The sequence below is a fragment of the Cyclospora cayetanensis genome, unplaced genomic scaffold (genome assembly GCF_002999335.1).
Source record: "Cyclospora cayetanensis isolate NF1_C8 unplaced genomic scaffold, CcayRef3 CcayRef3_contig_119, whole genome shotgun sequence".
In the NCBI taxonomy this organism is placed as follows: Eukaryota; Apicomplexa; class Conoidasida; order Eucoccidiorida; family Eimeriidae; genus Cyclospora; species Cyclospora cayetanensis.
The window spans coordinates 89,436-100,236 of NW_020312058.1; the positions used below are offsets into that span (position 1 = coordinate 89,436).

The 10,801-nt window shown below is 53.9% G+C and overlaps 1 protein-coding gene across 1 annotated transcript; it reads left to right on the plus strand.

The window, feature by feature from the left end:
• Positions 1–205: 205 nt before the first annotated feature.
• LOC34620532 lies at positions 206–10,801 on the plus strand. The gene is made up of 14 exons (XM_026336261.1): positions 206–802; positions 1,145–2,698; positions 3,023–3,137; positions 3,507–3,730; positions 3,890–4,439; positions 4,812–5,294; positions 5,868–6,208; positions 7,098–7,484; positions 7,916–8,026; positions 8,162–8,478; positions 8,864–8,980; positions 9,156–9,919; positions 10,348–10,489; positions 10,720–10,801. Exons 1-14 carry the CDS (start codon positions 206–208, stop codon positions 10,799–10,801), a joined length of 5,784 nt encoding a protein of 1,927 aa, XP_026192046.1.

The following is a 10,801-nucleotide window of genomic DNA, read 5'->3' on the forward strand; positions in this document are numbered from 1 at the left end:
GGAGAGGGAAGTGCGAGGAAAGGGGGCTCAGTCTGTCGCATAGTCGCTGCATAACCCGCACTAGCAACACGGCGGCGGAGAGGAGCAACAGTGCCATACACGCCGTAGCGGCCCCTCCTGCTGCCTTGCTGCAGTAAGAATCGAGTTTTCACAGCCAGCTTCCTATTCTCTTGGTCTGTTTCATCCTCTCTGCCGCAGCGGCACGATGCTGGCTGCGCCTGCGGCTGCAGCGGCGCTGGGGGGAGGCTCCGACGGAGCACCTTCCGGCGACAAAAAGGGAGGAGGGTACTACTTTGCGACTTCTTTACCCCCCACAGTCGTCTCCTGCTGCTGCAGCGTGAGGCTGCGCTCCCCTCATACCCCTACACTTGTTCTCGCGAGACCACGCTCCTTAGTTTTCCTGCATCCGCTTCCGAGCGACAGCAGCAGCAGCAGCAGCAGCAGCAGCAGCAGCAGCAGCACTGGCAGGGATGGCAGCGAACTGAAGGCACACGGGGATGCGAGCATTGCTGCTGCTGCCGCCGAATCGGGAGAAGTAGGGCCCAACTCCTCCTGGCGCCCCTACTTCTCCCCCCCAGTAACACTGCCATGCCACTCAGCGGTTGCAGCGCTGGCGGCTGTGCCACGTCAGCCTCCCTGCGGTGTGGCTTCTCGCACTCCCGGGGAGCAAGATGATGAGGAAACAGTGCATCAGGAGGGCCTTGAAGATCTTCTGATGCTGACAGACTCCCTGTCTCTCATTCTGTTAGCCTACTGCAAGCGGCAGCGCAGTGTGCTTCCTCTTCAGATCATAGACCTAAGAGTAAGCGCCAGGCGGCTGTACTGCTGTTTCTGCTGCTGCTGCTGAATTCGAAGAGGCATTGCTCGTGCGTCTCTGTCTCATACAGGGGGGAGGGGGGTGCCTCACCCGTTGCCTCCTCTCCTGGAGCTTGAACAGCGTTGTTACAGCAACAGCGACAGCTGCTGCTGCATCTCTGTCTTCGCATTGTCGGCGGCTCTTCTGTCCTCCCTTCTTCTTTGTTTTCCTTTCTCCATGCCATGGCTTTTGAGTGTTGGCTAGGCCTCCCTGCACGCTAATGTGCTGCACTGCTGCTGGTGTGCTTGTTGTGCTTGTTGCGCGTGGGGGGGGCGGCTCCTTCTGCAGCTGCCATGCTTCCGGAGGATCAAGGGAAGGCCGCTAATGACTGTCTGCCCCTTCACGGGAGACGTCGCAATCCACCAATACGAATTCAGAGTGCAGTACTTGCAACGTCGGAGAGTGAGCAGCACTGGGAGCAGCTCTGGCAGCATCAGTGGTCATGAGAGTAGCCGAGTGAAGCGCATAAAGGAGCACGAGCAGCAGCCTCAGTGGCGGCAGCAGCAGCAGGTGTTGCAACAGCAGCATTCGGAGGCAGCGGATAGCGACGCAAATGCATCTCCGTATAGCCCCCAGAGAGTTGTCTTTCTGCACGAGCTGGGAATCCTAGACATTGCGTTTGTTGGACCGAAGCAGAAGAAGAAGCAGCAGCAGCACAAGAGCAGCAGCAGTAGAAGCAGCAGCAGTAGAGAGCTTATCTTTGCATCGGCATCATCAGCTCATGCAGACTCAAAGGACGCAGATTTCGATCCCCCAAGCGGCGTGTCGCCTTGCCAGTTGTTGTGCTGCCTCTTTGAAGCTACAGCGCTAAGCAGCAGCTGTGCAGCCTCTCCTGTTGCTGCGCCTGAGCGATTCTTGCGGCTGCTGCATCTTCCACCCACAGCCGTTCCCTTCATCAACACAGATCCCTTGGCATGCTGCTGTGGATCGCTCCCAGCTCCCCTGCAGCTCTCCCCCACTGCCACGCGACTGCTGCCCCTTCCGCCTCCGTTGGGGGGTCTCATTGTCTGCTCCGCTGAGAATATCTCCTGGCTGGCTATGCAGCCTTCCTTGCAGAAGGAGCAGAATTACGTCAAGAAGCCGCACCCAACGAACCCCAGCAGTTCTAGTTCTAGCAGCTCCAGCTCTAGCAGCTCCAGCTCTAGCAGTAGCCTTTTGTATCGAGGCTCTCCTGGCGCAGCGAGCAGCGCGCAACAGGCGGCAAGGGGCCTTTCCGAGGTGTGCTCACAAGCGACTTTCCCTGGATGCGACGACATCGTTGCTGCTGTGCTGCTGTCTTCCCCTTCCCCACCAGCAACAGTGCAGCAGCAGCAATCGGAATACGTTCTTGTCGCTGTAGACGCCAGAGGCCATGTGCTACAGGCAACGCTCCGAACGTCTGCGGCTTCCCTTCCCGACAACAGCAATGGCAGCTGCAAGTGGGAGGATGTGTCTCTTTCTGTCTGCTACTTGGGGGAGGCTTGCGAAGCCTCGCAACTCAGCCCTTTGGGGTCAAGAACGTTCTTCGCGGCTTCCACTTGCAGCGACAGTTTGGTGCTCGAAGTCTTAGACGCAGGAGCTGAGGCAGCTCCCAACAACAGCCACGGCGGAAAGAGGGGGCCGAGTGCCAGCGGCACGAGTTTAGCCTTCACTCATCCTCCTCGTCCTTCTCGTTCTGAGGAAGCAGTTGTTGCAGGTGCAGCTGCTGCTGCCTCCAGCGCCACTGCCGAGTGGTTAGAGCAGCAGCAGCCTCACACACCTGAACAGCAGCGGGGATGTCTCAAAGTGCTCGAAGTGCTTCCCAATTTGGGCCCTATCGTCGATTGCTGCATTGCAGACTTCGAAGGAAGAGGGCAACAACAGGTGCCAATGCTGATGCTGATTCTGCTGATGCTGATTCTGCTGATGCTGATTCTGCTGATGCTGATTCTGCTGATGCTGATTCTGCTGTTGCTGATTCTGATTCTGCTGATGCTGCTGCTGATTCTGGTGCTTCTGCTGGGAGCTGTAGCGTCTCGCATGCTTGTAAAATGAGTGGTTTATTGGGGCAGGGGGGGAGAGGGGATTACCCTCTTGTCGGCGCTTTTTGTTTACACAGAGCACCTAGGATCGTTGTTGGGAGCTGCTGCCTTTCAGATCTGGCTGGCACACTTATATTTGCTGTTGCATTTCTGTGCTGCTCTGCAGCTCGCCGTTTGCTGCGGGAACGGTCCAAGCGGCGCCGTGAGATTCGTGCGAGATGGTCTTTTTTTGCATTCTGCTGGAACCGCTGCTCTCGAGCAGCCAGTAGAGGGCATGTGGTGTCTACGGCTACGAAGGAAAGAGTCGCGACTCCTGCTGGCTGTCCTCTCAACGCCTACCCGCACTTTGCTGCTGCAATGGTGCTCTAAGGCTCAGCAGATGCGGCAAGACTCCCGTAAGCTCTGACCGCTGCTTAGTAGGCCCCCCTTTGTTGTGTTATGATATGATATGTTGTGCTGTGTTATGTCGTCATCTACATGACCACTCCGCAGCAGCAGCAGCAGCAGTATCCCGCGCTTCCCCTGCTTCTTGTGCTGTTCGTCCTGTGCTGCCTTTATACCCCTTGTCGTTCTTCTCTTGCAGCGCCTCCTGCTACAGACACACCTAGTGGGGAGGGAGGGCCTTTGTGTGCATGTTGCGGCTGGTGCAGCTGGAGCGATCGCGTCTTCTCGCGGATGGAGCGACGAGACAGAAGAGGGGAGTGAAATTGAGGAGCTTGAGGCTCTAGGGGCCTTTGTTACTGCGCAGCCTTCTGTTCTTTGCAGTGTCTTTGAGACAGAAGCCTTTCCCCCTGCAGCCGAAGCGGCGATGGAAGAGGACGGCGTGCAGACTGCTCCTCCAAATTCGGATGGTTCCTCCATTGTGGTGCTGCAGGTGCGTAGCTGCTGCCTTTGGTGCTGCTTTGAAGGAGGATCTTTTGGTGTCGATTTTTTTTCACGCCAGGGGGCCTCTCACCCTTTCCGCGATGATGCAGCTGCCACGTTGCTGCGGCTGTGTGTGATGTGCGCGCTTCCTGGTGTCTTCATCGAGCAGGTTCTCGCGGGCGGCATTTTAGCGCTCGAAGGGCAGGAGGCCTCTTTGTCTCTCCGCGCGGCAGTGTCTGTACAGCCCGCTGTCACTGCCACAGGAGCAGCTCCGTCTCTTGCGCTGCAACCGTGTGGCGTCGATGTGCTTTTGAGGATTCCTTCCCCCCCCCTCTCCGAGGAAGCAATTCGCATCAGTTCTGCCAGCGTTGCACCCCTAGGAGGTGGCATTGAGTGGGCACCTGGTTGTGGCGTGTCAGGAGATGTGCTGCTGTTGACTGCCAACACTCTCGCGGCAACTGTCTCGCTGAGAGGCAGCACCTTCCGAATTTTGAAAGCTCAGGATCTCGGGGACGAAGCCTCCACCGCTCACGCCGCTCGGCTCGATTTCGCAGATCCAGCTGCTGCACAAATCCAAAGTGCTGTGCCCAGTGCTGTTGCAGCAGGTGCCGCTGACATATCGACAGCTCTGGCGGCTGTAGGCCTCTTTGGAGAGGGCACTATGCGTCTGCTGTCGCTTCCTGCATTGGAGCCAGTCATGTCTTTGAACGCTTGCAGCGGTACTGAGATGATGATGTTGCTGCTGTTGTTGCTGTTGCTGTTGCTCGACTGCCTTTTGTGGCGTTTTAAACTTCTAATTGCTGCGCACAAAGGGCAGTCGAGCCGCACGGCGCGTGTTGGTAGTTTACGTGGAAGGGGGTGAAGGGAGAGAGAGGTGTGTGTGTGTGTATGTGTATCGCCATCGTGGTTGGGATGTGTGTTTTTTGGAGGCGGCACAATACTATTTTGCCGAGTCTGCAAGCAAGTGTTCCTTGCGGTAGTGTAGGCACTATCCTTATTCCCTTTGGAAGTGGTGTATTCTTCTCCCCCGCTAGTGGCTGCGCAGTTGCTTCTCAGCCTGTGGACGTGCCGCCGCATGTGCGTTGTTGCAGGAGAAATGGGGGCTTGGATCGTATCCTCGCTTGTCGCATGCATGGGAGGCATCCCCTTCTGCTTTGCAGGATTGAGCAACGGCCGCGTTGTCGTGTTTCGTCTAGGATTTGCTGCCGTCTCAGCAGAGAGAGACGGCGGGAGTGATGGAGATGGTGACAGCAGCAGCGGCTGGAAGCCTCTCCTTACAGGAATTTCACGCCGCACAGGAAAACACGTTTCTCTGAGGCTGTCTGTGCTCTCGGGAAGAGTAGTTACCGTTGGGGGGGGGCCTGTGTCTCTGGTGCCTCTTCCTCGTCTGCCTGAGACTTTGCAACGCAGAGAATCTCGCAGCAGCCGTCGCAGTGGAGACCATACAAAGCGGCGTCTCGGTGCTGCCCCCCCTTCGCAAGAGACTTTCCATGCGGAGATTGCTTCACGCCACGATGTCTCCTGCGTGGTTTGCTGCTGCTCCAACCCCACTATTATCCATGTGTCTGCTGCTGGTGAGCTCTTGTGTTGGGCGCGTCGCATGGAACAGACGGCCTGCCCCTTCAGTCCACTCGTACCACCAGTTTCTGCCGCTGCTCTCTGCAGCGCTGTATGCTGTCTATATGTGTATGTGTGTCCATATGTGTATGTGTCTATGTGTGTCTATAGGTGTGTGTGCATGTATGTGTCTGTATGTGTGTCTATTTGTGTATGTGTGTGTGTGTATGTATGTATGTCTGTGTGTGTCTATATGTGTATGTGTCTATGTGTGTCTATAGGTGTGTGTATGTATGTGTCTGTATGTGTGCCTATTTGTGTATGTGTGTGTGTGTGTGTATGTATGTCTGTGTGTGTCTATATGTGTATGTGTCTATGTGTGTCTATAGGTGTGTGTGTATGTGTGTGTATGTATGTTTATGTGTGTCTATATGTGTATTTGTGTCTATATGTGTATTTGTGTCTATATGTGTATTTGTGTCCACATGTGTATTTGTGTCTACATGTGTCTATGTGTGTGCCTACATGTGTCTATGTGTGTCTATATGTGTATGTATGTACGTATATGTGTGTGACTGCTGCCTCCGCAGGAAGCCTCACGTACAACCACGTTCCCTGTGCCTCACTGCAGCACGCAGCAGACTTCAGCTGTGAAGCGACTGACCCCTTGCTGGGGTTGCTGTGGGTAGAGGGCGTTCCTCCGTCTGCTGTAGCAAGCAGCAGCAGCTTCGCCAGCAGCAGCAGCAGCAGTGGATGGTTCCGAGAGGGCTTTGGAGCACAGCAACGTCACCGTGCTGTGTTGCATGTGGGCGTGAGAGAAAAAGCTCAGCGCTTGCACTCCAGAGTATTGCCTATTAGGCGTACTGTGGATGCTCTCTGCCCGATAGAAGCCGCTTCAGTTGTTGCGTTAGCCTGCCCTGCAGAACTTGTGGTAATTCGCCACACATCCCTGTGGAGACGATCTTAAGGGAACACGTGTGGTTTTATCGCCCCCTCCCCTTCTATGTGGCTATGTGAACATATGTGTATGTGTATATGTTCGTGTATGTATATATGTTTTGTGTATGTATATATGTTTGTGTATATATATTGTTTTGTGTACGTATATATGCTTTGTGTATGTATATATGTTTGTGTATGTGTATATGCTTTGTGTATGTATATATGTTTGTGTATGTATATATGTTTTGTGTATGTATATATGTTTTGTGTATGTATATACGTTTGTATAGAGGTGCACATATATGTATATATATATGTTTGTGTATGTATATATGTTTGTGTATGTATATATGTTTGTGTATGTTCATAGATATATATATGTTTGTATATATATATATATATTGTTTTGTGTACGTATATATGCTTTGTGTATGTATATATGTTTGTGTATGTGCATATGTTTTGTGTATGTATATATGTTTGTATATGTATATATGCTTTGTGTATATATATTATGTATATGTATATATACGTGCGCATATATATGTGTGTATGTATGTGCATAGATATATATGTGTGTGTGTTTGTGTGTGCGCGCGCGCATACATATATATATTGGTGGCACTTGGGGAGGCTGCAGTTGAGTGTTGCATGTATTTGTGAACGTGATAAGCTATATTTGAGGAGGGCCTCCTATGTACAGACGCGTGTGCTTGGCGTGCCTGTCGTCTCTTCGTGCCTGTCGTCTCTGTTTTGTGTGGGATTGGCGCTGTGAAGGTGGAGACTGCTCTCTCTCTCTCTGAGGGGCCCTTGTAGGCATTTTTTCAGGTGTCTGCAGGTGCAGCGCGTTTGCCGTTGTGCCGTTGCTGCTGCCTCAGGGAGGTCGAGAGGAGCCGAGTTGCGTTCTGTTCCTCAATCCGCTGACAAAGGCCATAGAGGGGAAATTCGTGGTGCCACAGCCAAACTTTTTCCCTTCTGCGCTCTGTCTGGGGCCCCTAGTACTGCAGGGGGTAGCGTCTTCTTGCGGCAGTGACGGTGTGTCTGTTGCCTCCCCTCGGAAGAGTAGCGAGGGAGTGGCTGCAGCGCGTTCCGCCGCTTCAGCAGACGCAGCAGCAGCAGCAGCAGTAGCTCCAGCCGCGGCAGTTGGTGCCCCTTCGGCAGAAGGAGACTCGCCGGCAACCCTCTTGTGTGTAGGGACGGCGGAGGTTGTGCTCAGCGATTGCGAACCGCTTCACGGAGCCATCCATCTCCTGAGTGTCTCTAGGGTAAATCTGCTCTTGCCGCGCGGCAGCACACTGTCTCCTGAGGCTCCTGTAGCCATAGTTCGCGATGTGCCTGACATAGGGGATGCTGCTAATAGTGTACCGCCTTTCACAGGAAGAGGACGCCGCAAGAAGAGATTCTTCGCTCTCTTTTTCCCGTAGAGCAAGAGAGATAGAGAGACATAGAGCGAAAGAGAAATAGAGAGCGAAAGAGAGGGCCTGCACAAGCGGTTTATTGCAATCGACAAAGACAAGTTGTTGACAAGTTGTTGACAAGTTTTTGAAAATCTCTCCTTAAGGGCCTTCCAAACGCTAGGCACTGGATCGTCCTGTAGGGAGCTGCCTGAGGGCTGTGAGGGTGGGTGTTTTGGGGTGGGGATGATGCGATACAGCCGTGTTTTTTGCGCTTTTCTTCGAGTGTCTTTTTTTCGTAGGTGCATGGCATGCTGATCATTGCAGAAGCGGCTCCTCCTTTGCTCCTTTCGGCAGGGGTCCACGAGCTGCGCGTCTTCGACGGAATGATCTTGGCTGCCTGCAATCACCAGGTAAGCACCGACGATGATCCCACGTGCGCGAGCACCTGCTGCTGTGCGTTGTCGTCTTTAGGACTGCCGGTGGGGCTGTTTGTTTACGAATTGCCAAGCCTCCTGAGACTCTGCCTCTGCGCGCCGATCGCTCAGCTGCGCCTTGTGGCACTGCGCCTTCCTGGGGGAACACCACTCGATGACAGGGGAACTCCCCGAAACACGCAGCCGGTGGAGGGGCGCCGACAGCGATCCGAGATGCAGCGACGCTTGCAGCTCCAACAGCAACAGCAGCGGCGTCGCCATCCTGCCTGCTCAGCAAATAACGGGCAAGACTTTATGGAAGCGGATACGCCGTCTCTCGAAGAGAAAGACACACTGGGAGACAAAGGCCTCAGTTCGTTAGGCCGCCTTTCGATGCATCCTGTTGCGTCTTTCTCCTCAAGCACCTTCATTGCCTCTCTAGACGTGCTGTGAGTCTCAGATCGGCAGCAGCCGTTACGAAGCGGCGGCAAAACGTTCAGCGCACAGAGCACAAGACTCCACAGGAAATTGAGCGAAGGGCAGATGGATCTTGGGGAGCTCGATAAGAGTGCTATTTCGTCCTGTGCTGCTGTATATATATGTGAATATATACATATACATATATATATATGTATATGTATACATGTATATGTATACATGTATATGTAAATATACATGCGTATATATGTATGCATGCATATGTATATATACATGTATATGTATTTATATGCATATCTGTATATATATGCATAGGTATTTGTATGTATGTATGTGTAAGTATGTCTATCTGCCCGTCTGTTCGCCTTTTGTGCCTTGCCATGTGTGTGTGTGTAGGGAGGACCGACTGATATGTGTGGGAGACATGATGTCTTCTGCATGCATTGTGGAATGGAGACCTCGTGAGAAGGCTCTGCGAGAAGTAGCCAGAGACATGAGATGCGCATGGCCGCTGTGAGTTGTTGAATGGCTGTAGCTAGCGGGAAGGGGGAGGGGAGGGGGGCATCTTACCACCAGCTGCAGCGGTGATTTTTTTGGAGTTCGTTGCGCAGATGCCGCTGCCTGCCACATGGGCTCCTGCCGCTGCGTTTCCCTCACGTTCACCGTTTCACGTCTGTGTGTGTCTCAGGGGCGTGTCGTTGCTGAATGGAGACAGCTGCCTTATGTCGGATGGCGAGCAGAACCTGTGGGTTCTCCAGAGGGCTCTCCCGGAGGGAGCTCCCAAGAATTCCGCATTAGGACGCGATGGCGACGGTCAGACACCTGCGGAAGCTGCTTCTGCTGCAGTAGTCGAGCGGCAGCAGGAGGGGGGCTCGACAACTGGTGCAAGTGCAAGCGCCGCTGCCAACAGAGAGCAGCAGCAGAGGCAGCGGAGGACCAGTGGTGCGGAAACAGCGGCGACAGCGGCAGTCAACATCAGCGATGCGCAGCAGTTTCGTCTGTCCCCTTGCGCTGCCCTTCAAACGCCTGTCTCAGTGAACAAATTCATTCACGGAGGCATCAGTGTGAGGCTCGAGGAGGGCACTTTTGGGGGGTGCGGTTCGGAGCAGCAACTGATGATGAGGTCTGCAGCGGCCGATGCCGCTACAGCAGCAGCAGCCACATCTGCGACGGCAAGCAGCAGTGCCTGCTCCCTCGGAGGCTTGCTGCAAGCTTCGAACCAGGGGGGAGCTGCCGTGGGGGATTGCAGAAAAGGCGGCAGCAACAGCTGCCTTGGCAGGCCCTTGCAGAAGCACAAGGCTGCGTCTCCTCTCTGCATGCCCTCATACACGCGCACATGGGTTTCGGCAGAAGGAAGCATTGGAGTCGTCCTTAAGCTGACAGATGCAGAAACCTTCTCCAAAATGGCACTCGTGGAGGAGGCCGTGAGTGATCTCATGGAATGCATTGGGGGTAAGTGGATGCATGTCTTGTCTACTCTCCCCTCCTCTTTCAAACCGGCAGCTTGTTTCTTACATCCGCACGTGGGCTTCACGAGTCTATCTATGTGTATCCATAGTGTGTATCCATAGTGTGTATCTGTCTTGTGTGTATCTGTCTTGTGTGTATCTGTTTTGTGTGTTTTGTGGCCTTTCCCCATGATGAACAAGGCTGATTTCCTCGCTCACATTACCAACTGAAAAAACTGCTGTCTTCTTGCACGGCTCCGGAGTAGAGCGCTGCTGGTGCCTTTGTCGCGTGCTAAACATGATCTATCGACGGAGGCTGCTTTGTGCTAATGCTGTTTCTGAGTGGTTTGACTGCGGGGAACGGGGATGCCTCAAGGACCTGCCCATGTGCTGATTTGCGTGGTGCCTGTCTTGTTCCTGCTGTCGGTACAGTGAGAGATGGCACACCAGGCCATGGCGCCCGCATTGATGGATCATGGAGCCCTTACAAAGGCTTTATTGATGGCGATATTTTGGAGCAATTGCTAGTGCTGAGACCGCGTGAGCAGCGAGAAGTCTACAAACTAGCACGCGCGTGAGGAAAACTTTTTTCGCTAAAAGCGGGTGCTACCCTACTGACGCCTTGCCTCCTCAATGCTTTCCCAACCTGCCAGGCCTTGTATCTGCCTTCTCGCGCACCCCGGAACCACCAGCACTAATCGTCCTTCCTCCTTACTCTTGTCGAGTGCACCTGACAAGGAAGCAGTCTCTCTGTAGAAGTTCTTGCACTTGGTTGTGTTGTGTTGCCCGTGCGCCCCGCTGCAGCACTGCAGAGGAAGTTGGCCTCTCCCTGCCTTCTCTAGACGAACTCCTTCTGCAGATCGAGCACCTAAGGCAGCTGCACTAA

Coding starts and splice junctions, on each gene's coding strand:
- LOC34620532 (XM_026336261.1), top strand. CDS start 206: ATGCTGGCTGCGCCTGCGGCTGCAGCGGCGCTGGGGGGAGGCTCCGAC. Junction 6,209..7,097: donor CCTGCCCTGCAGAACTTGTG/GTAATTCGCCAC, acceptor CTGCTGCCTCAG/GGAGGTCGAGAGGAGCCGAG. Junction 10,490..10,719: donor GTCTACAAACTAGCACGCGC/GTGAGGAAAACT, acceptor GCCCCGCTGCAG/CACTGCAGAGGAAGTTGGCC.